The sequence below is a fragment of the Ctenopharyngodon idella genome, chromosome 4 (genome assembly GCF_019924925.1).
Source record: "Ctenopharyngodon idella isolate HZGC_01 chromosome 4, HZGC01, whole genome shotgun sequence".
In the NCBI taxonomy this organism is placed as follows: domain Eukaryota; kingdom Metazoa; phylum Chordata; class Actinopteri; order Cypriniformes; family Xenocyprididae; genus Ctenopharyngodon; species Ctenopharyngodon idella.
In genome coordinates, this window is record NC_067223.1 from 18,846,741 (window position 1) to 18,868,671 (window position 21,931).

General features: G+C 35.5%; 1 protein-coding gene across 7 annotated transcripts in view; it reads right to left on the reverse strand.

Annotated features, from left to right (window-relative positions):
* Positions 1-21,931, reverse strand: part of LOC127510665 (gastrula zinc finger protein XlCGF8.2DB-like) — a 242,149-nt gene that overhangs the window by 12,059 nt on the left and 208,159 nt on the right. For 2 of the 7 annotated variants that reach the window (XM_051890553.1, XM_051890552.1), the window contains exon 3: positions 17,964-19,862. The exons of 3 other annotated variants lie outside the window; for them this stretch is intronic. In XM_051890553.1, coding sequence (XP_051746513.1) covers positions 18,964-19,862 — 899 coding nt within the window. In that variant the 3' untranslated portion in view covers positions 17,964-18,963. Of the gene's footprint in view, positions 1-3,722; positions 4,730-7,621; positions 7,790-11,413; positions 11,569-17,963; positions 19,863-21,931 lie in introns of those variants that run through there. 2 more of the 7 variants (XR_007929691.1, XR_007929693.1) reach the window with 2 other exon arrangements.

Genomic DNA, 21,931 nt, shown 5'->3' on the forward strand with positions numbered 1-21,931 from the left:
TTTTTTTTTGCGTTGATTATAGAAAAACAGAAAAATTATCCGATTTTTTTCCAAATGCATTTATAAATGGAAATCGGGAATTAAAATACATGTGTGATAATCTTATGTCTCAATTTTGTGCAGATTGTTTGTAGTGACCCGGAAGCTATCGAGTAGTATGACTTGGATTAACCATTCTGTTCTGTCTATGGAACATGTCTTTGCACGAATATGCAGTTTGTATTGCAGAAAAAAAAAATTGGACTGACTTGTGGTAATATTGCTGCTGCATTATGTACCCAGTTTGGCACAACACGGGGTTTTTCCGAGAGAAATGTGCGGAGATGGTGTGCTGAAGAGGGACTTCTGCACTGACAGCCAACTTGAAGTTGAAGTCGCCGATGGTATTGCTGAGGTAGGTTTTTAAACATAGCCAACAAACGAATTCTAGGCTACACAAACTAAATAAAAAGCTAAAGTCAGTTACGTAAGGTAACGTTACAGTTTTTTTGTATATATTTAAACTTAACACTTCTTTTCTCTGGTTCTGGTTAGTGGACTGTCCTCTGGCATTGGTCACTGTACTGGACTGCCTACCCATGTCTGATCACAGCTTGTTTCTGACCTCGGTCCTGATCAGCGCTGATAATTTTGTTTATCTCTAGTAATAACCATGTGAACAGCAAAAAAAAAAAAAAAAAATTATTAAAAAATTAAAAATTATTACAAATCTGTTTCGAGCTACGTTCATATGTGGTTTGAAATCTTATTCAAATCACATTTCTGGAAATCTGTTTTAGCTATTATCAGATTTCGTGTGGTTTATGTGACTTCCTCACACCCTCGTCAGACATTGTTATACGAAGCATGCTGAAAGTCACTGCACAAACAAGCAGAAAACGAGAACAGACATGTTTCGAAAACCCCTCCATGTTGCGGTTGTTGTTTTTGACATATGCCTATCAACACAATGTCATTGCCATAGAAACCAATACAAATATTCTGGAAAACAAAAGAACTGCATGGGACACACAAATTGGATCTGAACAGTTGCGATACACAATGTGGACTTCAATAATTTTAGATCAGATTTCAATAAGATTTGGGCTGACAGTGTGAACATAGCCTTAATCCAGTTCTATACAAACACAGTTCAGTAACTTACGTGAGTGACAACCGCATACTAGCGATGGTCGCTTTCGAAACACTGCTTCATGAAGCTTTGAAACCTTTACGAATCTTTTGTTTCAAATCATTGGTTCGGAGCATGTTTCAAACTGCCAAAGTCACGTGATTTCAGTAAACGAGGCTTTGTTACGTCATAAAGGTTTTGAAACGTTTTAAAATTTCAATGGTTCACCGCTGGGGGCGATCTCTGTGAACCCATGAATCATGCGAATTCACTGAGATCACCCCCTAGCGGCAAATTATTAAACAAGTGTCTGTCTATTAAGACAGTATTAAGTGTCTAAAAGTGCCTATTACCTGATGAGTTTTACATATTTGCAGATGTCTTAATGAGGTATTTGTATAATTTAAATGAATAATATTAGTTAATGTCTCTGTTTCACTGACCCATCCATAGAACAAGCCCTGGAAATTGATAAAAGAATACATATTATACAGACACTTAATGTTTAATCTTATTAGATGATTAGTTAATTGCATCTGATAGATTACACTTTCAATAAAACATTTGCAATGGATTTGTAAAAGCTGTTTTTGTGTGTGTTTGGCATGAGTTTTTGTTGCATTTACACTGTTTTGACCAGCAGGGGTCACCAGCGTGTGGTGTTTCGAACACTTCGAAACAGCGAATCATTTTGCGAAGCAATTGGTTCAATTGATTCAAAGTTTTGAAATGCTTCGTTTCTCCCATCACTACTGCATACTACAACTGAATTAACTCCCGAAAAATTCAGGTATAGTGACAACCACATTTACAAAAATTTACAAAAAAAACCTGACCAACTAACCGATTTCAAAACACTGCTTCATGAAGCTTCTGAGCTTTATGAATCTTTTGTTTCGAATTAGTGATTCGGATCTCCTATCAAACGGCTAAACTGCTGAAATCATGTGACTCTGGCGCTCCGATCCACTGATTTGATTCGTATAGCTCTGAAGCTTCATGAAAGCAGTGTTTTGAAATCGGCCCATCATTATATATTGTTGAAAAGTCGTTATTTTGTTTTCTCTTTGCTCTCAATAGAGGCCTCACTGAGCCATCAACAATATCTTAATTTGTGTTCCAAAGATGAACGAAGATCTTACGGGTGTAGAACGACATGAGGGTGAGTAATAAATGACATTATTTTCATTTTTGAGTGAACTAACCCTTTGACTCATTTGTGTTGCCAGATCTTGCAAGAAAAACAGCAAACAAGATCGAACCCACAATAAACTGAAAAAAATTCAAATGTTTTATGCTGAAAATAAATACAAAATATTGTGACCCGCATCTATTCACTTATAATAACTTTGTTGACTCGATCACTCTGAGGCAAACTTAAGCCCAAAAACGCATATAAAAGGTGGACATGGCAACAATGCAAGAGTGCGCTCTGTGAAGCAGCCTTTCCAAGCATAAGCAAAACACAACGCCTCAGTCGACTGTGCTTTAGTTCAGATTGCTGAAAATAATGAGTCTTTTGTCACTATATTTATTTGTGACCCTGGACCACAAAACCAGTCATAAGTCGCACGGATATATTTGTAGCAATAGCCAACAATACATTGTATGGGTCAAAGTTATACATTTTTCTTTTATGCCAAAAATCATTAGGATATTAAGTAAAGATCATGTTCCATGAAGATATTTTGGAAATTTCTTAGCATAAATATATCAAAAATGTATTTTTTCTGAGTGGATATGCATTGCTAAGGACTTCATCTGGACAAATTTAAAAGTGATTTTCTCAATATTTTGATTTTTTTTGCACCCTCATATTCCAGATTTTCAAATAGTTGTATCTAGGCCAAATATTGACCTATCCTAATAAACCATACATCAATGGAAAGCTTATTTCAGCATTTAAATGCAGTTGTCACTCCTGAAACTTTACAGTGTGTACATGGCCAGTAGCATTTTCTGGAAGTGTTTGTGTTTGAGTTGAAGGATTTCACTTTAACCAATTTTAGTGTTGGATTTAAATAATGCCTTTTTCACCTTTATGCAAAAAGTGTCTAAAGGTCTTTTCTGGATTATTGGATTATTTTTTGTGTCATCAGCTGTAAAGGGAATGAAATTGTAAAAAAAAAAAAAAAAAAAAGAGAGAGAGAGAGACAGAGAGAGAGAGAGAGAGAGAAGTGCTATAGATATAACTGAACTGTAACTGAAACTATTCAAAACTAAGCTTAAGTATGGTGAAATCAAACTGGTTAAGAGATGATCAAGTCAGTTAAAAGACATTTCGAGGACCTCGTTTTAAATGAAGTTCAGTTTTTTAGCAGTTTAACATAACCACATTAGGCACTGGTTGTGTCGGAGTTCTCACATGTGTGACCAAAATACAGCTGTAGAAAAAATTATGAGACCACTGCAAAATTAGCAGTTTCTCTGGATATATCTATATATATGTGTTTGAGTAAAATGTACATTTTTGTTTTATTCTAGATACTACTTACAACATTTCTGCCAAATTTTGAGTAAAAACATTGTCATTTAGATAATTTATATGCAGAAAATAATAACAAAATAACAAAAATTATGTTATGAATAATACAAAGAAAACAAGTTAATATTCTTTTTTTTTTTTGGTTGATTTTTTTAGCTGAATCAAATTTGAGTTAAACTGAATCAAATTTATGAGTTACGCCTCTATGCAATCAAAATTATCCAAAGAATTCATTCAAACTGATAATTCCTGGTGCCATTTTAAATTGCAGATCCCTTTGAAACTCATTCCAGACAAAGAATCTACATCTCAAATCTACATCTTTTCAGGATGTCTCTGTAAGTATGATGGGGAAAAAAAAATGTTTATTACACTGAGCAAAATTAAATTCTTTCTCCGCAGTCAATGTGCAAGTGATTTTTGAAATTGTTCTATTTTGCAAACCTCTTGCCACACAGAGGAACCTTGCAAATTATTTCCAGAATGAGTTTGCAAATGCCTTTTCAGGTCTCTTTGATATGTGAAACTCTCTCCACACTGAAGACAAGTAAAAGGTTTCTCTCTAGTGTGAATTCTCATGTGAATGTTAAGGTTTCCTTTTTGAGTGAAACTCTTTCCACATTGAGGGCATATGAAAGGCTTTTCTCCAGTGTGAACTCTCATGTGGGCATTAAGAGTTGGTCTATGTGTAAAGCTCTTTCCACAATAAGGGCATTTGTAAGCCTTCACCCCAGAATGAATTCTCATGTGGCTTGTAAGGTTTCCTTTTCTGTTGAAACGTCTCCCACAATAACTGCAGGTAAAAGGCTTCTCTCCTGTGTGAATGCTCATGTGGTAATTGAGGTTTTCTTTTCTGTTGAAACATTTTCCACACTGTTGGCAGGTGAAAGAGCTCTCTTCATTGTGAATTCTCATGTGGACTTTAAGCTTTCCATGTTGTCTGAAACTCTTTCCACACTGAAAGCAGGTGAAATGACTTCTAGTTCCTGCCTTTTTAGCACTTTTTTGTGCAGAAGTCATTTCAGTCGGTGAGCAACTATAAGCTTTTGTTATGAAATCATGATGTTTCTCATACTGATCGTTCTCTTCCTTTTCTTTCAGTTCTTGCCTCTCCTCTTTCAATGCAATCAGGCCTATAAAGTGAAAACAGACAAATAAAAGTTAACCATCAAAAAACAAAACAAAAAAAACATGTAGATCCTACTATGCTGTATACCACCTATAAAACCCACTATGCTGTAAACTCAGAACTTCACATAGTCACTTCTTCAGTTCTTTTAAGCACACATACCAAAAACATCTTGGATATGTAAGTAACAGGTTTTTGATAGGCTGAAGATATATATCATCAGCCTGAATAAGCTGATGATAGGCTGAAATCTGAATATATTCAAACCAATTTATTGTACCCAAACACACAAATGAACTTGATGAAATTACTAGCATATGGGCACTATTTTCTCTAGTACATTAGAAACTGTTGCACCCACCCAGATTAATAAAGGTTATTGCACCATAGTACAACAGTATTACCCATGCTCTCAAGAGAGAAATTCGTAACCTAGAGCGCAAATGGAAGCATGACTTTTAAAACCATGTGGAAAGACAGTATGTCCCGCTATAAAAAGCTCTAAAAGCAGCCAAGGCAGAGCATCTCTGCAAACTCATAGAAAATAACCACAACAATCCAAGGTTATTTAGTACAGTGAACTTAATATTCCAATTCAGTTTAGTAATAACAACTTGAATTTTTTTCACTGAGAAAATTGAAAGTATCAGAAATACAATTGTAAATGTACAACCTTTCACAGCGTTTTATGATTCAGCCTCATTTATTTCTCCTCAAGAACAATTCATGGGTATAGAACAATTCACAACTACAGGACAGGAAGAGCTAAATAAACTTTTCATTGAATTTAAACCAACATGTTATTAAAACCAATACCCACTAAAATATTGAAAGAGTTGTTAACTATAGTGTATAATAACATTTTAGCAGGTGTGCTTTAATGTGATGACATAAAAAAAGATGTCCCTCGAAAAAATGGCAAGAAAACATCTTTAACTTCATTAACTGATGTGACTCATATGAACTGGTTCTTTTTGGTGAGTCAAAAACAGCACAACCGGTTTATCCCAATTCACAAACAAATGGACTGTTTGCCATCATTTATATATAGTATCATTTTGACAACAATTATCATCATTTGTTTTGTGTATATACATATACATATGTGTGTCCTCATAAACCATGTATACAAGAACACACACACACACACGCACACACACACGTGTGACTCCAATAGAGGGCAATTTTATAGAAACTGGCAAATAAAATCAATAATTCCAGCATAAATCTGAAAATTTCCCCATATAAATGAAGGCCTGCCCATTTAAATTGAAGAGACAATTTTGTATTTTTTTTTCTTTTTTTTTTTCTTCAAGATAATATGGATTATAAAATTTCTATAAAGACACTTATTTACCATTGAGGTAAATTAAATGTTGAATATAAGCCCACACTTGCACCACATACACTATATTGTCAAAAGTATTGGGACACCCCTTTAAATCACTGAATTCAGGTGTTCCAATCGCTTCCATGGCCACAAGTGTATAAAATCAAGCACCTAGGCATGCAGACTGCTTCTACAAACATTTGTGAAAGAATGGGTCGCTCTCAGGAGCTCAGTGAATTCAAGCGTGGTATCGTGATAGGATGCCACCTGTGCAATAAGTCAATTCGTGAAATTTCTTCACTACTAAATATTCCACGGTCAACTGTTAGTGGTATTATAACAAAGTGGAAGTAATTGGGAACAACAGCAACTCAGCCACGAAGTGGTAGGCCACATAAAATCACAGAGCGGGGTCAGCGCATATTATGATCAAATGGCGTATGACAGTAAACATTTTTAGAGGAATATTTTTGACTTTTCGTTTAATCAACAGTAATAGGGAGAAATTTCTTCTGCATCCCACAATACTACAAACACAAGTTACGCCGCCCGCAAAGAAACAAGCGTGGATGTCGACTAAATCTTTTGAATTCATTTATTTAATTTTTTTTTAAATTATTTTGTTTTATTTATGATATGTTTGTTAGGCTAACTTATGTTGCTTTTGAATCTAATCACGTATGAAATAACAGCTATTAATTATACAATCAAATTAAAACTCATTGTAATTATAGCTAAAAACCCCAACCCCAAACCTAATTTAAGATCACAAAACTCTAGGATATCTAAGTCCACTAAAGAAGGGAGAGCGTTTTTGCATTTGGCTCCTAAATTCTGGAATAGCCTTCCTGATAATGTTCGGGGACACATTTCTTTCGCCAAGCATTTACATTATGCATCTCATAACCTTGTAATCTATATATATTAGATCAAATGTGCATGATTGCTTGAAATGTTATGAACAGCAGCTACGCTAATCATCCATTTGCTTTTCTGTTTCTACCTCGAGATGTCCAACTATAGCTCTAAGCAGAGATTACGCCAGCTCTAGTTTGGATCCAGCCTCTTATGAAGACTTCAGATGCCTCAACACCTGTGAAGAGACTGCGCCAACTCCTGCGAGGACTTCAGATGACGCAAACTCTGAATCAACATGCACCAATGCTATGCTAAATGTTCTATATATTATGGTGAGATCGATGTTTCTGCCTAAATGAATACATGTTAGCTAACTACATGATTTGTATTATCTTAGAACTGTACATTTCTGAAATATGGACATGGACACAGTCACTTCTGATAACAGATTGCTCTAAATTGTAATGTAGAAACCTGCAGAGTTGCATCACGTAAATTCAAATTCTCCAGAAACACATGAAAGCAAGTGACTGGTGAAGTAAGAGAAAAATAGACTAAACTATATAGTACCTACTATACAACATGTTATCTGATATGAAATAGGTCGACACTCACATTACAATCTTCAAAAATATCATTCATTTCTGTAGAGCTGGACATTTTAATAAGGATCAAATGACTGAGTTTAGCTTTGAGAATGAAACCAACCTGTTTGTTCCTCAGTATCTTCTTGTTTCACTCTGAATTCTTCTTCAATCTTCATGTCTTCACTCTCCTCTTTAATAAACACCATCTTTATAATAGTGTGTCACGTGGATCTCAGTTGCTTCACCAGGCGTGGTTTTTTTCTTTTTTTTTCTTTGTGCGTCTGTGTGTCTAAGGAGAGATGTGGAGAATTAGAGAAAAAAACAAAACACATCCAAACTAATTCTCTGGGTGCGTCTCAATCAGCTCATTATTAAATGAACACTTATGAACTTGGTGAGTTCCTTGGCGAGTCAAAAACACAGCACAACCAGTGGAGCCCAATTCACAAACAAATGGACAATATTTCTACAGGAGAGGATTTATGAATGGAAGTGAAGCAATGCAACGGATGCTGGTAAGTCACGTGATAATGACAACACGGCAAATTTAGTAGGTTCAAATTTCATTAATTCTACTAAACACATTCATATTATATAGGCCGTACTTTTTTAAACCACTGATTCAAAACAAAAGATTTGTAAAGCTTCGAAGCTTCATGAAGCATCATTTTGAAATCGCCCATCACTAGATATTGTTGAATAAAGTCATTATATTGTTTTTTCGGCGCACAAAAATGCTTCTCGTCGCTTTATAATATTAAGGTTAAACCACTGTAGTCACATGAACTTGTTTTAATTATGTTTTTAGTAGCTTTCTGTGCATTGAAAAAGGGAGTGTTATTGCTGGCGATGCAGGCCTCACTGAGCCATCGGATTTTATCAAAAATATCTTGACTTGTTTTCCGAAGATGAACGAAGGTCTTACAGGTGTGGAACAACATGAGGGTGAGTAATTAATTACATAATTTTAATTTTTGGGTGAACTAACCCTTTAACGGTCACAAAGTATATTCAAATTCAAATGTTGTACCTACTTGCATCACACAGGAAAAGACTATAGATATATAAAGACGGTGCATTCCTAATATTTATGAATGGGAGAAACTGAATCGCAGAATAGGTCCCGCCTTCTAAGTAAAAGAGGCAATCGCTGATTGGTAAAGGTATTGCGTCACTGTAGCTGCCGTTAGAAGCGCCTTTTTCTATAGAAACCTGAGACTTGCGCATAGGACTGCACATGCACATTGGCTGGACTAGCCTGAAAAATAACCTTTTTTTAACAATAGCATAAACATTAGAAGAGCATAAGAAATAACATTTGTCGGACGGTTAATGTCAGATTTTGTTGCTGATTTGAAATGTTATTTCATTGTAAGTTTGGCAAGCGTTTTTTGAGATTTCAGGACTCCCCATTCAGACGGATAGGACTTGGTCTTAGATGCCTGAAATGGCCGTCGAGTGAACAGACTTTCCTTAGACTTTGATGCGGACCCTAGTGACTTGCCCTGTCCAAATACCCACACTTGCGGTCTTGGCCACTTGAGAGCACATGCATGCGACAGGAAGTAAGTGCGCAAGACTGTCTCATGTCTTAAAAATGCCCAAGTGCAGTGCCCTAAATGCACACTAAACCCACACTATCTTGAATACTGCATCGGAGCAGTATTCGAGGCTAAGCATATCCCATCAGGCATTATGTTCGTGAATTCACATGCCCCGAAATCACGAGATGTCAAGGAAAACATTCGACTGTAAATTAAATTAATTATATATTACATATAATTTGGTAGTAAAATATAAAGTGTTGCACATTTTATTGATGCGAAGATGAGTAGGCTATGTGTATTTTGTACATCATTTGCAACTGCTTTTTATCACTTAAAGAAGCACCACAATTTTAAAATTGTGTCTTCTGTTAGTTACATATCGACCACTGAACAGACATTTAGAAGTGTTTTTTTAAAATGCAAAGTATTGAAAATAATAATTAAAAAAAGAAGCTCTGTAAACGCTTGCATTTTTCGCAACACTGTGTCCCATCAGATAATCAAGTTACACACACATATGCAGTCTTCTCGCCCACTTGAACACTTAAGCCAAATACAGGAAATACATAATGTAAGTAGACAAGTGGTCAAGTGCAAAGACCTTAAATGTGGGTATTTGGACAGAGCATATGTGTATAAATTAAGTATACTTTAGGCTTAGGATTGATAGGTAGATTGATCTATAAATAGATGACATTGGTTAAAGGGTTAGTTCACCCAAAAAATGAAAATTCTGTCATTAATTACTCATCCTCATGTCGTTCCACACCCGTAAGACCTTTGTTCATCTTTGGAACACAATTTGAGATATTTTTGATAAAATCCGATGGCTCAGTGAGGCCTCTATTGCCAGCAGGATAATTAACACTTTCAGATGCCCAGAAAGGAACTAAAAACATATTTAAAACAGTTCATGTGACTACAGTGGTTCTACCTTAATATTATAAAGCAACGAGAATACTTTTTGTGCGCCAAAAAAAAAACAAAAAACAAATTTAGCGATGGCTGATTTCAAAACACTGCTTCTGAGCTTTACAAATCTTTTGTTTCGAATCAGTGATTTGGATTGCGTATCAAATTGCTAAACTGCTGAAATCACGTGAATTTGGCGCTCTGAACCACTGATTCGATTCATAAAGCTCTGAAGCAGTGTTTTGAAATCGGCCATCACTAGATATTGTTGAAAAGTCTTTTTTTTGTTTGTTTGTTTGTTTTTTTTGCCGCACAAAAAGTATTCTCGTCGCTTAATAATATTAAGGTAGAACCACTGTAGTCACATGAACTGTTTTAAATATGTTTTTAGTACCTTTCTGAATTGCTGTCAATGCAGGCCTCACTAAGCCATCGGATTTCATCAAAAATATCTTAATTTGTGTTCTGAAGGTGAACAAAGGTCTTAGGGGTGTAGAATGACATGAGGGTGAGTAATAAATACATTATTTTCATTTTTGGATGAACTAACCCTTTAAGGGATTCTGGGTGGTTGCTAAAGTGTTGCTGGGATATTGCTACATCATGCAAAACTGATCCAGTCTCATTGCTTTGCTAACATTAGAAAGAAATGCCAAAATATAAATTCTATACATTTTATTATTGTTGTTCTTAACCCTGCACTAAATATTGTGATTTAAGTAGCCTACATGATAGACTATTAAACTTTATAGATTGTTTTATAGCCTATCTTTAGTAATCTATAGTATTTAATATGCAATGTCTTGACGTGGTGGAGTTTTACATTTTGTTAATTTTAAATACTTTTAAGCAGTATAGTATAGATGATTATGTGCTAATGTAACTTCTGCATATTAATGGACACGAATGTGTATGTTAGGCCATAAATCCACAAGAACTATTATTGCTTGTTTTGGTGTTGGCACCCCTAACAGTCCTCATGCCACCCTATAAATAACTTTCTACATCTGTCACTGCCGTGCTTTTATGACAACATTGTTTGTAAAAGCTGTTGTGTTTTTTTCCCCTCAGTGTTTTGACCAGCAGGTGTCGTCAACGTGAGGCGACTTCAAGCGTTTAGAAACAGTGAATCATTATGCGACTCAATCTGTTTAAAAGCTCAGTTTGTTCCACTATTACTTGTCAGTGACTGAACTCGTGTTTAAGATAAACTTATTCATAATACAGAGAGCGAAACGAGACGCACGTTTTCTGTTACACATGTGTTGGATGCGTTTTATCCATAAAATATCGTTCCCTAAATAAAAGTTAAATAAAAGGAAGATATAGCCTTACAATGTTACATTCAATAATAATTATTAATTTTACATCTCTTGTAAAAACTATAAAAAAAATGTACTGAACGGTTTTCAATCAATCGATTTAAAAGCAAACATTTGTTTAAAAACACAAACCTTTCTTTGGCCGAATCACTGGCGCAGGAACACGGCGCAGCCTTGTAACGTCACATCGTCACACCAAAATAAAAGCCCTGCTCACACGCTCAAATCTCAAGTGTAAAGACGTTTACATAAAACACACACAAACAAAATAAATATTATACATAAAAATTATATGAATCATATATATATTTGGCCGATGCACGTCACATCACTAGACCAAACTAAAAGTCCCAATCACACGATACTGTCTAAAATCTCAAAAGTGCATAGGAAATAACATAAATATATTTAATATTAAAAGAAAATATTCAAAATATTAAGAACCACTAATAATACAGGTTGAGATTCACTAATGAAACAGAGTCTCTGAGGCAAAATGGTAATGCAGAAACCATTTACCAAATATCACATTTTAACTTGTAAACCACATTTGTCACTATTTGCATTTTAACATAAAAGTGAGATTATATATATGTCAATATTTATTAGCATTTCAATAAAAATGTAATTCATTTAATAACGTAATACAGTATGGATAAAAAAGTGAAGATTGATTAAAAATTGAAACTATGAATTGATTTCATTAAAAATCTATGAAATACTTTTTTCTTGTGACAGGCATGGAGACCTGGAGGGCAAAACATTCATAGAATTGCAGTACAGACAGACCTGCCAGTTTTCCATTTGTTTCAATATTTAGAAAACACAAATTTGGGGGGACACTTGTGATTCATATACAGCACTCGCCGCAATATTTCAGTCACTAAAAAAAAAACAATCTAAAATGCTTCAAAAACTCTGTAAGTGGCTTAATGTACTGTGATATTAAAGATCAATTAAAAAATGTAAACAAGTCTTGTCTGGTACCTAAAACTGTATTAACAGTCTTCTATCAGCCAAGATGTCAGGATCACTTTCTTCTTCTCCCCCTTAAAACCTGTTCTGGCCCAGTTCAGGACTAGTTATGGGTTATTAAATGGCTGAGACTTGGGCCAGTTATGGCCCATGCGTGGCTCTTGTATTTAATCAAGATCTGGGCCACCCCAGAGCCGTCATTCTTTGCTGTATGTGGACAGAGGGAGAAGTGATTGTGTTGACCGGAGCTGGGCCAAAAAAAAAATAAAAAATTGCTATGTGGGGACCTTAAGAACAAAATGGGTACAATGTCATAAAGATCTCTCATTATGAAGATTGTACAGAGTATGAGCAATTGTAATGATATTATTGCTGTCATGTACCTTTAAAAAAAATCTTGATGTATAAAATCCATTTAAAAGATTTCCATCTCAGAGAACAATTCAAGAGGATCATGACATGCCCTATCACTTTCATGCACAGCTATGTAATATTCTTACAAAACAAATTTTTAATAATGTTTGAACAAATGGTGAAGATGTCAGTTTTCGAAGGCCAGACATCACTTTTGGCCACTACTGTATTTACACAAATAAAGGGATAAATTTTGATATGCAGTAATAATGACAAAAGTAGCATTATACTAAATATAGTATAATGCTACAATAATATGTAATCAACATGTATGCACACACTTATACTTCTGAGAAACTCAACTTTAAACTTGGATATTAAAACAAAATGAAGGACAGTGAGAACATCCATAAAACATCCTACGCAATTTTTTTTTTACTGGATTTTGTAGACTAGAGTTTTGTGAAAACCATACATGCTCTGCATCATGAATTCATAGTATTCATCAGACCGTAAGCAAAAAGTACCCGGATGACCTACAACTATTGGTGTGCCTCCAATAAACACTTTACTATGGTTGGGACATGCTTATTGTTAAAAGTCTGCTGGTCAGTGGTGTGGTTGATGACCTGAAAGGTGAGTTTGTTTTGTTTATTTTAACATCCTCATCGTATATGTGTTGTATTTGCAGCACGTTTCTGTATTTGGTTGCATTGTGAGTATTTACAGCACATGTGTTGTCAAACTGGTGGAGATGTTTTCTTAATCTGCTGTTGTGTTTTTCTTTTTGCATGCGTTTTCTTCAGTTGCAGCACGTTGAGCTCTCTCGGCCACCGTAGATAAAGGTCTATTCAAAGGAACACACCACTATTTTTGAAAATAGGCTCATTTTCAAACAGTTGAGTTTTACCATTTTCGAATCCATTCAGCCGATCTCCGGGTCTGGCAGTAGCACTTTTAGCATAGCTTAGCATAGATCATTGAATCTGATTAGACCGTTAGCATCTCTCTCAAAAATGACCAAAGAGTTTCGATATTTTTCCTATTTAAAACTTGACTCTTCTGTAGTTACATCGTGTACTAAGACCGATGGAAAATGAAAAGTTGTGATTTTGTAGGCCGATATGGCTAGGAACTATACTCTCATTCCGGCGTAATAATCAAGGAACTTTGCTGCCGTACCATGGGTGCAGCAGGCGCAATGATAAAGATATTAAGCCTGCCTCTGTTCAGCATGAATCCAAATGTTTCCATATTTGCAACGTACACTGCCCGGACAAAAAAAAAAAAAAAAAGTCACTGTTTGGATTTAAATTAGCCAATATTTTAGACTATGTCAGGATCATTGTTGCTGTGATTATGTTTCTAGCATGTTTTATGTTTGGGAACAGTTCTTCTAACCCTGATTGATGGAGTGTGTAGCTTTTCATTTCTTAAACAACCATGTAAGAAGTCACATCATGGCCATATTCCAGGATGACAATGTCAAGATTCATCAGGCTCAAATTGAGAAAAAAAGTGTTGAGAGGGAGCATAAAGAATTTTCACACTTGAATTGACACGTCTGAGTCCAGACCTTAAATTCATTGAAAGTCTTTGGAATGTGCTGGAGGAGACTTTACAGAGTGCTCACCTCTTCCATTGTCAATACAAGATCTTGACTCAAATTTGATGCACCTTTTGTTGGAAATAAATGTTGAGATGTTATTTCCATCAAGAAGTGCATCCATTTTTGGTCAAGATCTTGTCTTGACAATGCAAGAGGTGAGCACTCTGTAAAGTCTCCTCCAGCACATCCCAAAGACTTTAAATGAAATTAAGGTCTGGACTCAGAGGTGCCAATTTATGTGTGAAATGTTCTTCATGTGCCCTCCCAAACATTTTTTCACAATTTGAGCCTGATTAATCTTGACATTGTCATCCTGGAATATGGATGTTTAAGAAATGAAAATCTACACACTCCATCAATTAGGGTTAGAAAAACTGTTCCCAAACATAAAACAAGCTAGAAATATAATAATCACAGCAATATGATCCAGTCATACACTCTCTAGTATTTGCCTATGTAAATCCAAACAGCGACTTTTTTTTTTTTTTTTGGCCAGGCAGTGTATTTCGATGCTAAACTATTATTTATTATGTAAACTAAGCTTTGAACTTCACTCGCATTATCGACGTATTCACATATAACAGCACAGTGAGGCAGTGGTCACGCTGAATGGCACAGATTGTATTATGGACTGTTTAAATTGGGCAGTGTAACTTTCTGTTTGAATGACTATTTTATTTTGATAATGAACAAGCCGCGATCTTCAGTTAGCAATGCTAAAATATGTTTGTGCGAGTGAGGCGCCAGTGCGATCATTGGATTTTTTTTTTTCTTCTATGAGAGGAAACTTACTCCGTAATTTATGGTCATACAGATAGAAGCAAGACATCATTCAAAACTCTAAAGCTTTTGTGACATAAAGAAAACAAGCAGGATGCCACTTTCTGCCATCTCGGTTTTCTTTCCCTGAACTTTGGAGCGCGTCACACTGAACTGAAACTCTGCACAAATTTTTTCTTTCATTTTGTTACTTTGTAATTGTTTAAGTGAAATATATTTCACATATATTTCTTTTTATATATTTACTTTTATTCTGCTTTCTCCCTTCACAGAAGCATGTGAATCCATGTTCTACACTATCCTGCAATTTTTGCTGGTTTCAAAACACACAAGCTGCCAATCTGCCATTAATTTTCACTTAAATGTAGGCCTAATGCTTGACGGTTGGTGACATTTCCTCAGAAAAACTATCTCCAGGGCATTACCATTGTGACTTAGCTAACCTATGATAACTTGACAGCTGAGCGCAGGCATTTCACTTAAGTTGAATACGTCAATATCACATTTGCATAGGCTGTACTTTTTGAATTTTGTGATTAGCTGACTTCGAAATTAAAATATTAAACAGAACTATAAAATAACTCTATTAACCGGTTAATGACCATTTCAAATAAGAGTTTCGTTCATTTTCGTTTTTTGTTTTCGTTACTTGAACCGGTTCGGAGGCCTGGTGACAACCGCATTCTACAACTGAATTAACTAAGTAGTGTGTACAGAATCGAAGTGACCAACTAATTGTTATTGATGTATTTTAACATGCATTAGAAATATTTCTCTCTTTCTTATGTGCAGACAGTGCGATGCAATAAATCACAGGCAAAGTGGTACGAGCCTTGACTCATTCGTGTTGCCAGATCTTGCTAGAAAAACAGAGAACAAGATCGAACCCACAATAAACTGAAATAAATCCAAAACGAGCTTAAGCACTTAAAATAGCCCTAAACCACATATAAAATTGGTGGACATGGCAACAATGCAAGAGTGCGCTCTGTGAAGCAGCCTTTCCAAGCATAAGCAAAATATGAGCCTCCGGGCCGGTCGCACTGATCCAGACTTCCTGCCAGCCGCCAGACCAAAATGTGTTTCTTCTGATCGTTTGTTTCTTTAGAATGTGGTAGGAATGTAGGGGAGAACTGCCCTTTTGTTTAAATCTCATTTATATTATGTTTTTGTTAAGAGAAGTTAGGTTAGGTTGGTTGTATTTATTTTTCTTTTCTTTGTGACAGGTTATTTATTAATAATACATCTTTATTGTCAACCGTGGTTGAAATTTGTCTTTTACATTGCTGTTTTATTTTATTGGAGTGGTTTTGTTTGTTATTTTGGGCCTTGGGTCTCTCTGACATACAAATACCACTTTATTATTTTTCTTTTTTTTTTTTTCTCTCAGACAAATTATATTGCTTTATTGTTACTTTGTCTGGACCGTGGGTCCCTTAACGTATTCTACTAATTTATGGTTGGCTTTCTCTTCTGTGATTTACAATAAATTTACCTTATAATTTAATGTGTTTTCTTTAGTCCTTTTTGGTCTGACAGCCTACTGAAAGCCTTTCGTTCTTTTCTTTTATTTATTACGTCTTACCCCTAGAGGATGTAATAAAATGGGGGCTCGTCCGGGCTTTGAACCCAGTGGCCTTTTGCACAAAGCCAGTTTCAGTTTCTACCCAGTTAAGTTCAAGATTAGTTTGAGCAAACTCTGTTTTTTTGGGCTTACGAAGGTGGATTGGTTTTTAGCGGGTTTCATTGCTATGGTAACTTACACTACACGGCTAACCTGCTCCGGACCAGGTTTTATTCTGGGTTAGAGATCGCAAACCCAAACTCAACCAATCAGCTGTGAGTAAAGTGACACGTATCTGATGCAATAAAGCCACTCCCCCTATATCTCTCGCTCCAAATTAAATCAGTTTATAGTGAAAACATTTTAGAGACAAAATTGCTCATCTTATGTATAATTCATATAATAGTATATTTATATAATTATTATATTACTTGACAATTAATATTCAACTTTGCCTTTAAATTAATAAAAATATAATACCTGCATCGATATATAAAGCTTTTAAACAAATTAAGCTTATGTGTATTCATTTGAGCTCTTTGTGAAACTAATATAAATTACTATTACAAATTATTAGGCATATTTCTTTGATTCACATGCATTTATATAGTCAGATATTTTCTTTCAGCTGCCTTCTCAACCCTTCACTGCAGCAGTGTTTATTCCTGCCTTGTAAATGCATTTAATTTCATGATATTTTTCATAACGATCTCTTAATCTTCAGAAGAGAAGTGAATCAAACGGACGCTCTGCGTGTCACACTTTCAGGTGCACGTGCTTCAGAGTTAATCGCAAACTCTGGATTAAACCTGAGTTGACAGAGAAAGTTTATACCGAGCGTTGTGAAACATTTGATCCTGATCTTAACCAGTTTGGATTTATCTGGATTTGTCAACTCTAAACCTACTCCGAAACTCAGAGTTTGTTCAACTAGCTTCATGCAACAGGCCACAGAAGCTCTCATACCCGAAGCAATCATCACACCCCTAGGCCAATAACATTTTCTGAAAGTGCTTGTGTTTGAGTTAAAGGATTTCACATCAACCAATTTTAGTGTTGGATTTAAATAATGCCTTTTCACCTTAATGTAAAAAGTGTCTAAAGGTCTTCTCTGGATTATTTTTTGTGTCATTAGCTGTAAAGGGAATGAAATTGTAAAAAAAGAGAGAGAGAGACAGAGTGAGAGAGAAGTGCTATAGATGTAACTGAACTGTAAATTATTGAAGCTATTCAAAACTAAGCTTAAGCATGGCGAAATCAAACTGGTTAAGAGATGATCAAGTCAAGACATTTTGAGGTTCAGTTTTGTAGCAGTTTAACGTATCCTCACGAGGCAAAATGTACATTTTTGTTTTATTCTAGAAACTAGTGACATTTCTGCCAAATTCTGACTAAAAACATTGTCATTTTAGATAATTTATTTTTAGAAAATAATAACTGGTCAAAATAACAAAAAAGATGTTACAAATAATGCAGAGAAAAAAAAGTTCCCGTAGGTCCCGTTGGACCTTAGTTCATCTTCAGAACAATGTTTAAGATATTTTTGATAAAATCCGATGGCTCAGTGAGTCCTCCATTGCCAGCAAGATACTTAACACTTTCAGATGCCCAGAAATCTAGTAAAGACTTCAAAACACTGCTTCATTAAGCTTTGAAGCGTTACAAATCTTTTGTTTCGATTCAGTGGCTTGGAACATGTATCAAACTGCCAAAGCTTCGGCCCCCAGTGGTGAACCATTGAAATTTCGAAACACTTATGACATAACAAAGCCTTGTTTACTTAAATCACATGACTGGCAGTTTGACACAAGCTCTGAACCAGCAGTGTTTTGAATCACCCATCACTAGATGTTGAATAAAGTCGTTATTTTGTTTTGTTTTTTTGCGCACAAAAAGTATTCTCGTCACTTCATAACATTAAGGTTGAACCACTGTAGTCACATGAAATGTTTTAAATATGTCTTTAGTAGCTTTCTGGGTATCTGAAAGTGTTAATTATCTTGCTGGCAATGCATGCCTCATTGAGCCATCAGATTTTATCAAAAATATCTTAAATTGTGTTCCGAAGATGAACAATGGTCTTACGGGTGTGGAACGACATGAGGGTGAGTAATTGACAGAATTTTCATTTTTGGGTGAACTAACCCTTTAAAGTAATAAAATCCATGTCACTACCCTTTTAAACTGAATCAAATTTATGAGTTACAATCTATGCAATCAAAATTCATTCAAAGAATTCATTCAAACAGATAATTCCTGGTGCCATTTTAAATTGCAGATCCCTTTGAAACTCATTCCACACAAAGAGGGTCTCAAATCTACATCTTTTCAGGATGTATCTGTAAGTATGATGGGAAAAGAAATGTTTATTACACTGAGCAAAATTAAATTCTTTCACAGTCAATGTGCAAGTGATTTTTGAAATTGTTCTATTTTGCAAACCTCTTGCCACACCGAGGAACCTTGCAAATTATTTCCAGAATGAGTTTGCAAATGCCTTTTCAGGTCTCTTTGATATGTGAAACTCTTTTCACACTGAAGACAAGTGAAAGGTTTCTCTCCAGTGTGAATTCTCATGTGAATGTTAAGGTTTCCTTTTTGAGTGAAACTTATTCCACACTGTTGGCAGGAGAAAGGGCTCTCTCCAGTGTGAACTCTCATGTGGACTTTAAGGTTTCCTTTTCGACTGAAACTTTTTCCACACTGTTGGCAGGAGAAAGGGTTCTCTCCAGTGTGAATTCTAATGTGAGCATTAAGGTTCCCATGCTGATCAAAACTCTTTCCACATTGAGGGCATGTGAAAGGCTTTTCTCCAGTGTGAATTCTCATGTGGGCATTAAGAGTTGGTCTATGTGTAAAACTCCTTTCACAATGAGGACATGTATAAGGCTTCACTCCCGTATGAATTCTCATGTGGCTTTTAAGGCTTCCTTTTCGGTTGAAACCTCTTCCACAATAACTGCAGGTAAAAGGCTTCTCTCCGGTGTGAATGCTCATGTGGTAATTGAGGTTTTCTTTTCTGTTGAAACATTTTCCACACTGTTGGCAGGTGAAAGAGCTCTCTTCATTGTGAATTCTCATGTGGACTTTAAGCTTTCCATGTTGTCTGAAACTCTTTCCACACTGAAAGCAGGTGAAATGACTTCTAGTTCCTGCCTTTTTAGATCTTTTTTGTGAGGAAGTCATTTCAGTCGCTGAGCAACTATAAGCTTTTGTTGTGAAATCATGATGTTTCTCATACTGATTGTTCTCTTCCTTTTCATTCAGTTCTTGACTCTCCTCTTTCAATGCAATCAGGCCTATAAAGTGAAGAGACAAATACAAGTAAACCATAAAAAAAAAAAATACAAATAAAAAAAAAAAAAAAACATGTAGATCCTACTATGCTGTATACCACCTAAACCACCCACTCTGCTGTAAACTTATTCTCATATTGTCAACTCTTCAATTTTTTTTAAGCACACATACCAAAAACATCTTGGATATGTATGTAACAGGATGTTGCATCTGTAGCTGATATTATACGGGCACTATTTTCTCTAGTACATTAGAAACTGTACCCACCCAGATTAATAAAGGTTAGTGAGAAAAGTATTGCACCATAGTACAACAGTATTACCCATGCTCTCAAGAAAGAAATTCGCAACCTAGAGCACAAATGGAAACAAACTCATTTACATGACTTTTAAAACTGTGTGGAAAGACAGTATGTCCCACTATAAAAAGCTCTAAAAGCAGCCAAGGCCGAGCATCTCTGCAAACTCACAGAAAATAACCACAACAATCCAAGGTTTTTTCACTGAGAAAATTCGAAGTATCAGAAATACAATTGTAATTATGATGACATGCCACATGACAGTAAACATTTTTAGAGGAGTCTTTTTGACTTTAATTTTATCAACGGTAATAGAGTGATTTCTTGAGGAGACTCTCTGCATCCCACAGTACTACAAACACAAGTTACGCCTACTGCTACAAGTTACGCCACCCACAAAGAAACAGGCGTGGATGTCACCGACTAAATCTTTTGAATTAATTTTTTTTTTTTTTAAATTTATGATATGTTTGTAAGGCTAACTTATGTTGCTTTTGAATCTAATTAAGTATGAAATAACCAATATTAAAATTAGGGATGCATCGATAGGATTTTTTGGGGGGGCGATACAGATTTTAACAAACAATTATTGGCCGATACTGATATTTGTCACTTCCTCTCTTATCTGAAATTTTGTCATCAAAATAGATAGCATTTTGATCATGTTTTAAATCAGTAAAGTTCAAAAACACCTGCAGTAAATTATACTAGCAGGTTTATTGCTGCATCATCAAATAATTTCTAATGAACCTGGATCGGATCCATTAAACATTCAGCAGGCCAACATAAATACAACAGATCAAAGATACATATGAAATAAACAGTGCTTTTTAAGTAGGTTTAATAGTTTTCAGGTAAAGAAATTTAAACAAATGTAAAATAACACTGCATATTCTTCACTGTATAAATTAAATGCATATTAATCCTTTGTTGTAACAAACTTTATTATGATTAATCTTAATTTGTTTTTTTGTATACATTTTATTACTTTTTTGTGTTAGCTAACAGCAATGTCTAAACAAAATTCTATTAAAAATCACTTTAAAAAAACCTTGTGTTGACCCGGGAGAGAACAGTGCATGTGGGCCACTGTCGCAAGGCCTGCCTTCAGATCTGTCTGAAATACATGAAAAGGCAACCCAACCACATCTCAAAAAATTTCCAGACAGAGTGATATTTGGCAAGGCACGGAGCTTCTCAAGCAGATGGTATGATGAATTTAAGTGGATAGAATACAGCTGGACAATATTTTGCAAAGTGTGCTGACACTTCACTGGCAGCCAAACTGAGTACTCCTTCGTGCAACATGGATTTCAGGACTGGAAACACATTCGACAAGCATCTCCGTCATGCTAGTGGAAAAACGCACACAGGTGTGCTCGGTAAATTAAATGCATTCAGAGAAAGCAGATGGACGGTTTTGAATCCATTGCATGGGGATATGTTTGTACAAAGAAATACAGAACATTTAAAAGTTGTGCTTGACATAGTAATGCTGTGTGCAAAACAAGATATTGCTCTCAGAGGACACAGAGAAAGATGGCGACTCCCTTAACAAAGGGAACTTTCTGAAAATGTTTAAATTATGACCCGGCCATCCAGCCGAGGCTTAAAGATCTTCCGCGCAATTCAACACTCATGAGCCCTGACGTGCAGAACGAACTTCTGGGATGTGCGGTGACAGTGCAAAATTAGGCAAGAACTACACGTTCCAAATACTTATTATGCCATTCTGGCGGATGAGTACAAATATATGTCGAAACTAGAATCCGT